The sequence below is a fragment of the Myzus persicae genome, unplaced genomic scaffold (assembly GCF_001856785.1).
Source record: "Myzus persicae strain clone G006 unplaced genomic scaffold, MPER_G0061.0, whole genome shotgun sequence".
Taxonomy (NCBI): domain Eukaryota; kingdom Metazoa; phylum Arthropoda; class Insecta; order Hemiptera; family Aphididae; genus Myzus; species Myzus persicae.
The window spans coordinates 125,693-142,546 of NW_019103862.1; the positions used below are offsets into that span (position 1 = coordinate 125,693).

At 28.7% G+C, this 16,854-nt stretch overlaps 1 protein-coding gene across 1 annotated transcript; it reads right to left on the reverse strand.

Moving 5' to 3' along the window:
- Positions 1-6,091: 6,091 nt before the first annotated feature.
- On the reverse strand, positions 6,092-8,268 carry LOC111035562 (tubulin beta chain-like). Its single transcript, XM_022317232.1, has 5 exons — positions 8,212-8,268; positions 7,964-8,072; positions 7,234-7,429; positions 6,997-7,156; positions 6,092-6,907 (listed from the first exon to the last, which is right to left on the reverse strand). Exons 1-5 carry the CDS (start codon positions 8,266-8,268, stop codon positions 6,092-6,094), a joined length of 1,338 nt encoding a protein of 445 aa, XP_022172924.1.
- Between the last annotated feature and the right edge of the window lie 8,586 nt (positions 8,269-16,854).

Consider the following 16,854-nt stretch of genomic DNA (forward strand, 5'->3'; position numbering starts at 1 on the left):
AGAACATTATTTTTAGTTTAAATATCGTAACGTGGTATAGTGTCCTGCACAACACTCACTACATAATGCATAATAAATAGTACATAATAATACATGAAACACGAAAGTAGTATCTACCTATAGTAATTTAATATTTCTGTAAAATGTTTGAAATATTGTATTATAACTTATAACAATAAACACCCATTATAAAAGTCAGATAAAAAATCGTTTAACGACACCAAACACAATTATTTCACCAAGTTTTTTCTCTGTAGGTATTAAATACTTAAGTGCACTCATATGAATACATGATACATGATTAGATGAATTCATTATAATATTATATAAATGCGTTAAACAAAAACGAACCGTTGAAAACGTGCAATAGATAGTCAATAAGAAAACATATTTATAAATTATATGTTATGCTGAAAACTGTTATGAGTACAGTAAGGCGTGTTACGCGGTTATTTTACCAAGGTTGTACAAATTTATAAACACACATTATAATTTGTAAGCACAAAAAAAATCATAAATATCGATATCATAAGTGCATGTATAAAACTGCAGTATTTGCTCTATTTCTATACAAGGAGACATTTTAAACAGTTCACAGTTGACTAAATAATATATACAAATGTACATCTTACCTTGAAGCGCCACCTAGCTCTCACCATCCTCGGAAAACAGGAGCTGATGTGTAAGGCTCGCAAATAAACGTACAAGCAATCGTTTATGGTTTGGCAAGGATTAAAAAAGTCGTCGCACTAATCGCCAACATTAGAGTATAATATAGGTACGCACTAGCAAAAACAGCCTGACCGAGAACCGTTGTGAACTTGTAAATCGGACATGGGATTCGGCTAATAATTAATATAGCCCTCGTTGGTGACAGTTTTTCCAATATCAACAAACAGAAAATATCGTGGTCAACCACTGCCGAGTACCATATACCATATATTATTAGTATACTACCATTTAGGTATAGGCAGGCTAATTCCTGCTAAGTTCCAGCGTATTCCGCTTTCTGGTAAACCAGGATTTCGAACCTCGCTGGAACCGGGGTCCTAAAGTTGCTACCTACAGAAAGTGAACCGGTGCTTGACGGTCACGGCCGCGGTGAACTGGTATCGCGCTCTATTTGACGACTAGAGGGCAGGTAACGTACTGTTTTCAATGAAACTTTTCATACTCCGGCCGACTAAACAACGTTCGGGGAAAATCTGTTGTTCGTTCTCATATTATTATTATTATTATTATTATTATTATAGTACCCATACAGTGTTATTCATTGCCAAACTGAACCTGATCATTATATTATAGTGTAACATCGTTTAAAAAAAGGTGATATGTTGGGTGAATGGGTATAATATCGTAAAAATACTAAAAAAATCGAAAATATATAGTAAATTATAATTACCTAAAAATATCCTATGTTATGTTTAGTAATTGCATGCATAAATATTTGGTGAAAATTTCGAGTGATCCTCAGTTTGATATTAATTTTTACCCCCCCCCCCCCCTGTGATACCTTTTAAGTTATAAGGATAATCGAAGAATAAAAATCTATCATTATTATGTTATAATATTATATTAATTTTATGTTACTGTGAACTTGACTATACCTAACCTAACACATTTAAGACGTATGTACTATGTACCTATTCATAAAAAATGCATCTATTTACGTGGTATATTTTATATTTTCTTGTAATTCAAAAAATAATATAAATATTATTATTATATTATTGGTTGTATAGAACAGCGGTTCACAAGTGACAATAGTCACAACCTATTTGAGTTCGCTACCGCCTAAATATCGCCAAGCTGCTTTAAACGACATTTTTGTAATGTACTCATTAAAAGGTTGTCACCAACTATTATGATTATTAATCATTTTTGTGTTTATTTGTATCATAGGCGTGACTAGACTTCATCCGCAGCGGCAGTCTAGTCAATAACTGGCGCTACCTTAATGAACCAAAAAAAGCCCTATAAGCCAAAGGTCGTATTTTTTTAAAGCACCCCCTCCCCGTACCAATGAAGTATTTACATAATTTTAAAAAAAGTCTGAATTATTTATCTACAATAAATTATCTACAGTAGGTACTTGCAGTACCTTTTAGGGATTAAATTAAACTCCAAAAATATTATTCATCTATAGCCTTACAGGATTACACCACCAGCTACAAATCAAAAAAATAACTCCACAATAATATAATATCCAATAATAGATTATGCGGACCACACCGTCGTTTGTCTCAAGTCTTCATAGTATAGGTTTTTCCAAAGTCAGGAACATAAATCTTTATAGGTAAATAGTAATTATAACAATACATAAGACATTTTTTTAAATAAATGTTTAAACCATCTGTAGACTTAAAACTCGGTTGATCGGTGACTTTCGAAAATTTCAGAGGCAGCCCAGGCATCATAGCCTGCCACCGTAGACACGCCTATTTATGATTTGTATATACATTTTACAAAAAAAGGTTACATTATGTACATTTGAATATTTTTTTAATTTAATGACCCTTTGCTGTTGTTGGATTAAAAATAATTTTTTCAATCCTTGGCTCAATAGATTTTTGTAAACTTATTCAGTATTCTCATTAAATCTCATATAGCTGGTGACAATATTTTATGCAGCCGATAAAATCATTACACAATTCATTACACCTGGAGTATGATGTACAACTGACGAAACACCGATAAAATACTCAATACAGCGCGTAATTGATTAAAACGTTATCTTATCTGTACCTTATAAGAAATATTTTCCTTGCATTGTATCATAGATAAATTATTCGATTTTATCGACCATTCAAAAAAAATATCACACGACACTTCGCTACTATGAAATTCTGAGTGAAACGTTTTTTACTGTTACATTTATTGGCGACCCTGAACCAGAGTTGGGCGTTATTCGAATGAAATTTTATCTAGATGATTATTTAGATAACATTTTATTCGAATAAAAATGTATTCGAATAATTTGAAAACATTATTCGAATAATTTTCAATTTTGTATTTCAAATATAGAAATTTCAATAATTATGATATATTATACATGACAATAGCTACATCTAAAAAAATAATTTGATTATCAACTATGTTTAATCAAATAAAATTATCAAAAATTATTCGTATAACAGTCTTTGAAATTTAGTCGAATAATTTTTTATACGAAAAATCATAGTTGAAAATTATTCGAACACATTTTTATTCGAATAATTATCTAGATAAAATTTTGCCCAACACTGCTCTCAACAAATTGTTGGCTACCCACCAGCCACCGGTTGAGAATCGCTGCTACAGAGTCTTGAAACTTTTTAGCCATTGATTAATTTATTGTTAATTATTCTATAGTCTACAACGATAAAATTTTCAAAATATTTAAAAGAACTCTAATCTATTTATACCTCACAGTATGAACTTACAATAAATTTATGTGAATAATTAACATAGTTCTGCGGTACGTCACTTTTGACTCAGAAGTTCGTAACATTATAAAAAGAGAGGATCGAGGATGGACGGATAACTGTTTTATATACTTTGTATACTGTTTTTTGGCGAATTATTTTTAAAATCGTTGTTATATAGAACCGGGAACGTATTAAACAATATGGGTGACTTATTTAAAAGTATTTGAAACGGTGATTTTCTTTCTTTGTTTAACACACATGGAACGTACGAATTTACACGTGTTTTCATTCCAACTTACCTACCGATTGACCTAGATAATAATTCTAAAAACAGATTTGAATTTGTCGTCTAGTCTATATAATTGACTAATTTAAATATTCCTTTTTCTTTTTAACACGATTTTTTAGAATTTAGGGTCAAAATTTGGGAAAGTCGATCTCTAGTAGACATAATGACAAATTTATTTTGCTTAAGAATTACTATTTTTTTCACCTTATTGTTTTTTTTCAAAAGTACCAATAGATTATCTTTTCTATCCAAAAAGATTCTGAAGCCGAAAATGGGAGCATACGGACTTGATGACCCAAAATTTGATGACAAAATAAATCACATCATAAAAGTATTAATGGTTTTGAAAATATTTTTTTACCTGGTTTCAAGTCGTTACTAAACATTTTATAAAACAAAATTATATTTTCTAATATTTTTTATTATTATAATTGTATAAGTTTTTACTTTTTTTAGTGACAACACACTGTTTTAATTTCATCTTTGAAAGTACAGAATACAATATTTTTCTGAGTATTTCGATACATAAACATCGAATTTAGGATCAGTAGTTATGAATTATAAGTACAATTTATTATAATACTCATGTTTAAAGTTAAGATATATTAGACAAGACTTATCGATACGCATCCATCTATATTATACAATACAATATTATATTATTATGTAGGTATATATTAATCTGATCTGTACAGTTGTGCATAACTACAGAACATTTAATTTGTAATACAACATACCTTGTATGATGATTCCATTGCTTAAAATAAATTGTTAATGCGTCTCATTGTGTTATTATTAGGTAATATTTTTTTTATGAATTTCGTTAAATTACAACTAATAGATTTGTACATAACCACATAGTACATTCTCCATAATATGATTTATATTTGGTATACAGCTGGGTCCGTCACAACTATATTGATATGCCTATACACGTTTACTTTTAACTTATATGTATTAATATTTAATAATAAACTTATTATATACTTTAATATAATACTTAAATGAATCAAAATAACATTGCTAGGTACTAACAACTACATACTATAAGCTTATATTACGCAAAATTACACATACAAATTGTATGTCAATATTACATACAGGTGAGATAGAATAATTTTTGCGCACTTTTATCTGTGAAACAGAATTATTTTTATTTTACGAATGTTGTATAATTTTAGCTCTTCTAAGATTGATTATATCTATATAGTTCTGCCCAGGATTGGGCAGTATCTTCGATACAATTGTATCTTGTATCTCGATACAACTATATGAAGTATCGAGTATCTTGTATCGCAATACATTTTTAGACAATGTATCGAGTATTTCACAAAATAATTTTGTCAAAAAATTCTCGATACTAACTCGATACTTTAAAAAATTTGTTAGGATTATTTTTCCTCACCGCTATTGTTTGACTATGTTTTAGTATAATACTAATAATATGTGTAAAATAATAAGAGCGATGAATTTAAATTTAGAAATCCATAATTTAATTAAAGTACAACTTGTACTTGTATATCTATGTGTACTGTGACGCACCACACATACACGTTGAATGGGACTTTACGTCTTTACCGTATGTTTTTTGTCGTGCCATATACTAATCGATATGATATCTATTATTTATTGATGTAATTTAACAATTGACTTATAATGATATATTTATACTTAATTAATATTTGGAATTTTAAAGTTAAATGCATTTAACGTTTTTTGTCGTGTCATATAATATACTATTCAGTATTCGGTGTGATGATACCTGTAATTTATTTTTATTATTATTTATTTATTTATTTAATTTAACGATTGACTTATTATAATATATTTAATATTTATACTTAACTAATATTTAGAAATTTAAAGTTAAATGTATTTGTCTAGATTCACAACCTACCTAATTATGTATGAATAACATTTTTTAAAAATCCTGTGCGTCGTAGCCTCGTAGGCTATGACTAATTTTTTCAAATGTATCGAGTATCTAAATACTTAAAATGTAAGTATCAAGTATGTAGTATCTAGTATCGCGTTATTGATTTTTGAGTATCTTGCCCATCCCTGGTTGTGCCTATTACCTATGGGTATGAGGTATCACTAAACCTTTTTTTCTAATTGTACCCAAGGCAAATGCTCAATAGGACGTGGGACCCAATAGCTTCTTGAAAAATTAATAAAAACAAGTCAGTACTAAGACACTAAGTACCACAGATACGACAAGTTATTCCACTAAATTATGACCAACAAAGTCGTTAAAAAATAATAGCAACAACTTAAAAATACTTAAAATTGGAATATTCATAAAGCATTTATGAGCTGTGTCATAAATATTGTTTTATTTCATAAATAAGTGTCTGTTTTTTAAATTGTTATCGAATATATAGACGATAAGGATTTACGCTTCGGCATCCTCATCGTCGTCATCTCCTTCACCATCCTCATCGATGGTCGCGTCCTGGTACTGTTGGTATTCGGATACCAGATCGTTCATGTTTGACTCAGCTTCAGTGAACTCCATCTCGTCCATACCTTCGCCGGTGTACCAGTGCAAGAAAGCCTTGCGCCGGAACATGGATGTAAACTGTTCAGACACGCGCTTGAACATCTCCTGGATAGCTGTTGTGTTGCCGATGAATGTGGCCGACATCTTAAGGCCCCTGGGTGGTATATCGCACACCGCTGTCTTCGTGTTGTTCGGTATCCATTCGACGAAGTAACTGGAGTTCTTGGTCTGTATATTTAGCATCTGCTCATCGACCTCTTTCATGGACATACGTCCCCGGAATATGCTCGCGGCCGTCAAGTACCGGCCGTGCCTAGGGTCACACGCGGCCATCATGTTCTTGGCGTCGAACATCTGCTGCACCAGTTCCGGGACGGTGAGAGCACGGTACTGTTGACTTCCACGGGATGTAAGCGGTGCAAAGCCAGTGATGAAGAAGTGCAGACGTGGGAAAGGTACCATGTTGACGGCCAGCTTCCGGAGGTCTGAATTTAGCTGCCCAGGAAACCGGAAACAAGTGGTCACGCCGCACATTGCTGCCGATACCAAGTGATTCAGGTCACCGTAAGTAGGAGTGGTGAGCTTTAGTGTCCGAAAGCATATATCATACAGCGCTTCGTTATCGATGCAAAATGTTTTGTCGGTGTTCTCTACCAACTGGTGTACGGACAACGTGGTATTGTATGGTTCCACAACTGTGTCGGATACCTGTGTCGGATATGGTCCATTAAATTAGAGAAACTAACATATTCATGCAGTTTAAAAAACTTGCAGCACATTTCGAAGATGTTTAATACCTTGGGCGAAGGAACTACGCTATATGTAGTCATGATCCTGTCCGGGTATTCTTCGCGAATTTTCGATATCAAAAGTGTGCCCATCCCGGAACCAGTTCCACCACCTAACGAATGAGTCAATTGGAATCCTTGCAAGCAGTCACAACTTTCTGCTTCTTTCCTGAAAGACGATATTGTTAAAATCATAATCAATGTGGAGGTTGAAAGTCGAATAATATAATGATGATATTTATATACCTGACTACATCTAGCACTGAATCCACTAACTCAGCACCTTCCGTGTAATGTCCTTTAGCCCAGTTATTCCCTGCACCAGATTGCCCAAAAACAAAATTATCTGGTCGAAATATTTGACCAAAAGGGCCAGATCTTACCGAATCCATGGTTCCAGGTTCCAAATCAACAAGCACTGCTCGAGGTACGTATTTACCACCTGATAGATTAAAATGTTTTTGTGATGTACATTGTATATATATTTTTTTTTAATATGCCTACATTTTAATTAACTACGTTAATTACTACGGTCAAAGACCTATTAACTAATCTAAAAAAATATTTTCTGACTGTTACAGTTGCATGGCAAACACTAACTAAAATTATAATTTCGTTAATCGTTACTAGGTTACATAAATCAATCGTTATTCCATTAAATTGATTATTTTCTTAACGATTTCAAGTCACCTAATTGGGGAATTACAGATGCAATTAATAAATATATAAATAGTACTTTGCAAACCAATTTTGCAATTAACTGCATTTTTAGAAATATTAAAATTATTTTGCGCTATATTTGTTGTATGGAACAGCGAGCATCAAACACATATATCATTAAAATACGCTTCAATGTTTTCCGTGCAGCGAAGAAAATAACAAGCTTTTTAAAATTAAATGAATCAATTTTTTATGCAACTCAGTATAAAAATTGTATTATACCTACTATTAAATATTTTCTATTAAAAATTATTACCAAGTGCTTCAGTGTAAAATACATTAATTCTTTCTAACTGTAGATCGGAATCTCCATGATATGATCCAGTTGGGTCAATGCCATGCTCGTCGGATATTACTTCCCAAAACTAAACAATTATTCAAACTAGTAATTGTAATTTATAATAACTATACAACTTTGTATGTTTGTGATAATACACACAGTTATTTGTATGCCAATTGGAGCTCGAAAGTTAGGTCTTATAATATAGAATCGAAATATATTACCTTTGCTCCAATTTGGTTTCCACATTGGCCAGCTTGCAAGTGACAAATTTCACGCATGATTATTAATTAATAAATTACAAATTAATAAATAAGTAAATGTAAATTAGAACTCAAGTTAGGACACCAAATGGCACAGACGAAAACTAGACAACAATATAGAACAATTGTCAATTTATTTGGATGCAAACAAATATTAGTTATAGCAAAATTGAAGTGGCCAGCACTACCTCAGAAATTCAATAACACATTTTTTACAAAAAAACACATAAGTACAATTATAATTTATTGTAAATATATTATTATATTATAACAACTATACAACAATTATGTACCCATTTATACTGCTGAATACTGCAATGTGTATAAGAATAAAAAAATTCAAGGATAAAGTTAAAAGTTTAAATGATGGACAGCCGAGGCATATCCTAAATATTAATTGATGAAATATGATTTTAATATATACATAAAAAAATAAAATACCCAACGAGGTAAAGACAATAGACCCAGCGTCATCAAATGACAGGCTGTGGACGAACTTTATCTGGCTTGCAAACAAGAAATTAAGTGTTTTATTAATTTAAATACCTTCACTATAACTATTATACGATTTAATTTGTTAATGGATTTTTTTTGTAGAATTAAGTTGCATTATGTATATCATATGAATATCAAACTTTGTATACACCGATCAGACATAATAATTGTCACGGTAGGTTTATGCCTTTATGGTTATACTATATATTATATTATTATCATTATTTACGTACAAAAAACATACAGTATAATAATGATACCAATAATAACATTTATTGGCCAAGCACTTATAATTTTCAGTAAGTAGACATATATAACATATTTAAATATCCCATCTCACCACTAAGGAGTGAGGATAACCACTCGTCGGTGATGATGGAATGCTATTGAAAGATAAGTATACATTTATAAATTTTAGTAGGAAAATATTACAATATTGTTTAAAATATTTTTAGTATTTTAGTCTTTAGGTACATAGCCTAGCTACCTATGATTACTATATTTAATTTAATAACATAATATGGAATGTTCATTTTTACATTTTTGTAGACACGCAGTTCAAGGTTTATCCACACACTTCGGTATTCTAATATTGTTGTAGTTGAAGAAAATCAAGTCTTACTCAACAAAAAAACCCTTGAAAGTATTTTCCTGAAGGACGATGTTAAATATATTAAATTGTTGTTGTATACTCGTACCTAAAATAAGCTGTTACCGGAGACTGTAGAGGAAAATCATTTTTGATTAATTTTATCCTCAAGTATTTAAAAAAATACTGCTATTAAATAATCATAACAAATAATTATTCAACATAAGATTAATAAGTAATAATGTTGTAGAACTTATCAATTAATCCTATTGAACGATGGTGTTGATTGAATTGGTAATGAAGATACACAATTGAAGGAGTTTTTCTGGTCTAATGGACCAAGAATAGTAACACGCGTAGTACCTATTATTATGATTTAAAGCCATTTAGAAATTTGTGAAAACGCACATTTGATAGTAAAACTACTATCGAACAAGAGTCAGTGGTTTTTGCATTAAGCACCACTATGAATTATGATAATATGCTTACCTCAATACAAATAAATAACCTACACCATACTTTTTAAGAAAATAATTTACATAAGGTAATTATATTGTGTTTTATTTTCATTAAATTAATATTAATTCAATTTACTCTTAATTTTTTTCTTTTAGTATTGCACCACATAATATGGCCATTAGCACTTAAAAATAAAAAAATAGAAAACCATTAAAAAAATTACATATTTTGGTTAGAGATTTGTGATATTCATACGCTGCAGCTATAAGTGGTGCAGAAGGTGACATAAAATATTAAATAACTATCAAACAACTATAACAAACAATTAGGCCTTATCATACTAGTACTAAGTAAACCAGGCATACCTATGTAATTTAAACCAAAAACAAAAAATATATATATTATATATGTAATTTGCGTCACATCTAAAAATGTATTTTGGTAATTTCCACCACTTTTTAAGGTTATAGTTTGTGCCACATACAACTTAATAAAAGTGCATTATATTGTAATCTGCGCTATCTTGTACCGACAAAAATTGAACTTACTACACTTCAAAACAACCAAGCAAATTTTTTTGGAGATTTAAGTAATACCTATTTATTTTTAATCATTGATCAATCAAGTTCATTTTAGATTCTGATCGGGGCCATGAATGTATTCATTTTACATGATAAGTGTTTTCTTATTTTATTTTTTTTTGTGTCCGTCATAATGTTTTGGAACAGTAAACGTGCTTCGATTTTCTTTACTGGTAGGAAAATGGATCTAGTTGGTACTCTAAGGATCAAAAGCAACGAAATTCCCAATAATATTCAAAAGCGGCAGAAAAAACAAAAAATTAAGGAAAAATGGGAATTTGTACGGAAACCCGGTTTTTTACAAAATCAATTTTGATTTTTTATGTAAATCTAAAAAACAATATCGTAGATACATGAAATTTTCAATAAATGTTTGTATCTGCATTTTCTATACACCATACAATTTTTAAAATATTTTGACTCATGTTAAACTATCTATAGGCATATGAAATTTTAGATTATTATTTGTTTTTTTAAACTAATGTCGATACAAACATTTTCGATCTGTCAAAAAAATTGAAAATATATTAAAAGGTTCCTGATATATATTTACAATATCGGTTGAAAAATATTAAAATTACATTTGTACAATTTTCGTTATAAGCATTTAAAATTCAAATGGTGACAAAATTCATATCAAATAATTTTATTGGTGAAAATATTAACTGTTAAAAGTTAAAAATGTAAAATTATAACTTTTAACCTAAATTATTCTGTATTAACTTTCAAACAATTGTCAACTCGTTTAACCTTGCATATAGGCAAATGTACAAAATGTGTATCAGTCATAGGTATTTAACTAGCTGCCCGATCTTCCTCCGGGAGAAATTATTTTTTTATAATTTAATTTAAAAACATAAGACTATTTTTTGGCTATACAAATAATACAATGATTATAAAATAAAAAAAAAGAAACAGACATCGTTATCGGCGCATACATGAAAATAATTGGTAATTAGTTAATTATTATTATTATTATAATGATGGTTCAAAACCGGTTTCCTTCGTCTCCAAAATCAAGGTAGATTCTTATATATATAGATTATTAACTATTTTATTATTGTTATATATTATTCTACAATAAATATACATTTATAATATAACAACATTTTACTAATAGTTTATAATATAATAATTAATAATCAATGCTACATTATTGCTAAACTGATAGAACAATAAACAGTTTTATCTCAATAAAAGTTTCATTTCAAAATAACATTTATTGCTTAAATTTTATCAATGTCAACACTTAAAATAACTACTTGAAAGGGACGAAATAATAAACAATATATGTGTATATGAATTATAGTTTTGAGTCTACAATAAAATATTTACATTGAAATTACTAGGCAAATACACGAATATTTCAAATATTCATAAAAATGAATTACTATCTACGCTTACACCCTACAGTGTTTCTCAAAACAAAACTTGGTACTTGAAAATCAAGAGGAAAAACAACGAACACTTAGTAAATAAAATGTATAAAATAGTGCAGGACGTCGCTGTTGGTACTTTTGGTCGGTAGAATGAGAATCTGGTATTAGGGGTTCAGAAGGTGTCTGCTAGCAGATGACGATCAATTGAAAAAACTGTTTGTGTTTCACGCAGTTGCTAGTTGAATTCGAGTCAGAAGTGGATTTTATTCTTATTTCTAAAACCAAGTGTTTCGGTTTAAGTTTGACCCTCAAAAAATAAATTACACAAATATCAGTGTACACTGTACATACCTATACCTGTACCTACTAATGTTAGTAATGATTGGTATACGGTCATTAAGCCATACTGGTGTGCTATCATATTATATTAGATGATCTATACGTACATACAACATTCCACTTAATATAGATTATAGTACGTGTATCACGATATCAATACCACGCATTATCTCATACGTAGATACAACAAGTCTACAAGTTATAACTACTCTACTCAATCATATTTATTTTTTATATCATAATTTAAACCATACAGGTTAGATGAATAATAATTTTATACCTCCAGGCTGCTAGTAACAACCTACAAAGCACTCAAAGCAAATAGTTTAAATTATTGTTTACCATAGGCGTGTTTACGGGTGTTGCTGGGTATGCTATAACAACACCTGAACTTTTGTTAGATGATTTATCATACTAGTATACTACCAAGTATTAAGTAACATCAATTTGACAATTTGTATTTTAGTTTAAAGCACGGCTACTACAGCTGTTGTTAAAACTTTAAAATATAAAAACCTAATATTAATGTCTATGGCCTATGGGTGTAATTGTTATCAATATCGTGGTTTCATAATCTCGGTATACATAGATCGGTTCTCAACAGTAGATAACCGTAGTATACACCACTAGTTTACACCACGAAATTATGGTATCATGGTATCTTGGCATCTTGTTAAATTGTAATAGTGATAATTTTATTATTAAATGATAAGTGATAATTTTTTTATATTGTTTTGTTTTCCATTCAATCTTTTGAAATTTTACTGAAAATCTTCTGACACGCACAGTGATTATTTGAATATAATAAAAATAATAAAATATTAAAATGAATTATTATCAGAACTTGACTATGATAATATAATTGATGAGTTCAAAAATATCATTCCTCACAACAGACGTTTGATATTGTAATATTGTATTATTTTATATTTTTAATGTATAATTTACAATTTTTTATATGTTTGATTTAATTAGTTTATTTAATATTTTTAATTATTTATAATGTAAGAAATATATAAATTACCATTTACTACTCTGTAAAAATATCTAATTGATAAAATAAACAACTCATTAAATAAAATTTTTAATTTTTGGAACTTTTCAACTTTTGTGACATTTTAGCAACACTTGACAAGAAAGTCTGGCCACGCCTATGTTGTTTACTTACTGGCTACTGTAAAACACAGATTGACTATTCCTAGAATATGAGAGGGAAATTTTAAAAAATACACATTTTAATTGGTTATGCGTCAGTAAGTATTAATATAGTGTAATTAGTGACCTAGGGTCCGGAAGTTTATACATTTGCATGTTTTTACTAAGTACATCAAAAAGTTGCTGGCTCAGCTATAAATTTGAAGCACGACCTAATGAGTTCAAAAATGAAATTTCAGTTTAAATATTTTTGCATATTTAGAAGTTTTTTACTTAAACATACGTATTTTAAAATAAAATTGCATTTTACGTAATTCATTATGTTCTTATTTTTTTAAATAATATTTCATGAAAATATAGGACTGAGTTTACTTCAAAATATATTTGTTGAAAAATATGTCTTTAATGAAAACTTAATAACAAAAACGTCGAGAATAGAAATTAAAAACTTATTTAAAATTATTAAGCCGTACTTTAATATTATATAATTTATGTCCCGATAGTATTTCGGTAATAATAATATATTGTTTATATTATTCTCAAATACTCCATCGTATCCGTAGAACTATTATGTTTACTTTTGGAAGCAATCAAAAATGCCAACCATTCATGATATGGTTTAATGAATTATTTCATATGTTCCCACTTCAAAAATTGTAATGTATCACACTGTCGTGATACCACATCCTTTCTGAGCTCTATTCCAGCACAAGGTTTCGTTGTAATTATTCTTAGGCTGTATTTAGTTGAATTTCTAAGATATAAATAATAAATACAACATATTTCATATTAATAAAATTGTGCATCTTTTCCCCCTTCTTTTGATTATTAGTTCTACCAAAAACTTAATAAACCTTACAAAAAATAAAATAAAATGCATATTTTTAAAATTTTGAATGTATGAACTTCCGGGCCCTTAGTCACTTATTATTAATAAGTTATTAACACTTTTTAAAAGTCTAATTTTTGGCTAGGTACTATTTCCACAAAATATTAATTAACTAATTTTGGTTTTTTCTTTTTGTAGGTACCTAATATTAAAATAGTGTTTAACTATTAACTAAGTACCTATAATGTATTTGTACTAGAAAAAATGCATACATTATATTATAATTTATAATTATAGAATAGGTACAATAATCTTTACTCGGGTTTTTTATTTTTCAAACTCCGAATTACCAAACGTTACTCATTAGTCATTAGGGCAGATACGAATAAGAGGCAGACCCCCTTGAATTTTTTCTGGGTCAATCAGACTTGATAAATTCCTGCGAACGCAAACTATACTTTAGAGAAGGATGGTGTGTGTAGGCTAAAATAATTATTTGACAAATGCTGAATATATTTTATATATACTATAAATTAAAACACTACCACAATTAATTTAATTTACCAATACCTACGTATTTAAGATTTATCTTAAACTAAGGTTAGATACTAACTTTTTTCTGAGATATTTTCAAAATAGGTTTTTTAGATTTTCAGATTTGAAATCTACACTTCATAAATCAAAATAATGTCATACTTTGGTATAGGTAATTCTTGTAGTGCTAAAATACTATTACCAAAATTCATAAATATCCAAGCTCTATGAATTATACAATATAAATAATTACAATAATATAATATGTTAATGAAGTTAATATATTAATGACTTATAAGTCAATACACCGACATACCGTAGAATAGAAATGTAATTTTATGGTAAAAATGGCTTTGAATTAAAAATCTCTGAAATAATTAACATAAATGGTATTACATATAGGTTCCTAGGTAGCTAGATATTATATTTAATCTTGTTATGAAGTACAGAGTACAGACTATTATTTCAACAACAAAAATAATCTTAAAAAACCTGGGACCTTACTCTGTTGTAAAGAAGGTGTCGAGTGTATCCCACCATAGGTAGGTCACTGTAATAAATGTATTGAATTCAAATTCAATGATAAATCATTAAAATTTTAATTTAAAAATCATAAAAGTTTCTCAGTAGAGACAGTCGTCAATCTATATTATGCCGACAAAACAACTCACGTTTTAGATATCAAATGTCCATAAAAAAGTAATGTGACTTTACGATAGTAAAATAATTTAGTACGTTATAACTTAACTGTTATTTTATTGAATGTGAAAAAACATGAGGAGACCGTCAACATGTTAACACGGACGAGAGGGAAAGTGCTTCGGCAGTCACGAAGTACTGCAGTTAACAAACGGTTTTAACTATTTAATAAAAGTGATGTTTGTATTTATTTGATGATATTATACTTTGAATAATTTTGTGTTTTCGGGGTCAATACTTATTAAGTAAATATATAACAATATTATAAATGTTTGAAAATATAGTCAATGGTTCTAAGAAAAACTTGCGAAGAACCTTGTGTCAAATCGTCAAGTTTTTATCCTTACAAACAATAATTTTGTCAGACATAAATAGAATAAAAACTAAAAGAGTTGACAGTTTAAAATTTCTATGAAAAGCTTTATAAGAAATCCAAAATACTTTTAAAATTGTATCATGTCTATAAAAATTTTAATTTATTGTTTTTGAATAGCAACAATATAAAAATTTGATTTTATGTATAACTATTAACTATTATTGTGAAAATATTTCAGCATTTTCTTAATTCTGAGAAGAGCAAATAGATGGAATTGATTTTACAGTGATGCTTGTTTTTTTTTCATTTTTTTCTGTTTCTAATCACTTTTTGGGGCAATTAAAATGCTTTTATTTTTAATTTTGAGTTAGTTTCTGGTAATAAAGTAGACTTAATTAGGACTAGGGGGTGGGGGTTCAAAAGTAAAAAATTAAAAGTGAAAAACAAAAAACAATACAAAGAGAAAATGGGAATTTTTACAGCACCAGTATTCAATATAACCATACGATACAGTATTTTGGTTTTTTTGGTGTAACTCGAAAGTACCATTAGTATTACCAAAGTATTTTATTTTAAAATTTTTATATTATCATTTTATATAAACCACAAAATCTTCAAAATATATTGACTTATCTAGAGTCATTAGTTATTTTATATTACGTATATATGTAAATATTATGTAATATATATTTTTAAATATATTTTTCTTTAAATGGCATTAACCATTTTTTCTCAGTCGGTCAAAAACCTTGGAAATTTAATGCGAAGTTCCTCATAAGTTTTTCATAAACCAAATAAAAAAACTTGGAAAATATATGGTTACATTATTTTTTTTATAAGCACTAAAAGTTAAAATATTGACAAAATTCGTCAAAATCGGGAACATTCGCAAATCATTTTGTTGTTAAAAATTCATATAATGTTCAGTGTTAATACCTACGGTTATACAAGGGGCCTTATAAGTTGTGATTTTTAGAATTGTATTTAAAAAAGTTGAATATAATTCCAGAAATATTTTTATGAGAGTCATCTTATGTTTAAATTTTGATGAAATTGAAATAAAATAACGATTTCTTATTAAACGAATTTCTATTGTGTTATAATTCAAATACGAATAACTGTATAGATGGGTCTTGATATTTTTGTCGAAAGTTAGTCAATTCGAGAAAATTTGAAAATAATTTTGTAGTTAAAAATTTATAAAATGTTCAATTTTTAAAAATAAGGGT

What these genes read in the sequence shown, in the direction of transcription:
- LOC111035562 (XM_022317232.1), bottom strand. Translation starts at nt 8,268, where the DNA reads ATGCGTGAAATTTGTCACTTGCAAGCTGGCCAATGTGGAAACCAAATT. An exon ending in GAAACCAAATTGGAGCAAAG is followed by an intron (nt 8,073 to 8,211) that starts GTAATATATTTC and finishes ATAATTGTTTAG; the next exon opens with TTTTGGGAAGTAATATCCGA. An exon ending in TCAGTGCTAGATGTAGTCAG is followed by an intron (nt 7,157 to 7,233) that starts GTATATAAATAT and finishes ATCGTCTTTCAG; the next exon opens with GAAAGAAGCAGAAAGTTGTG.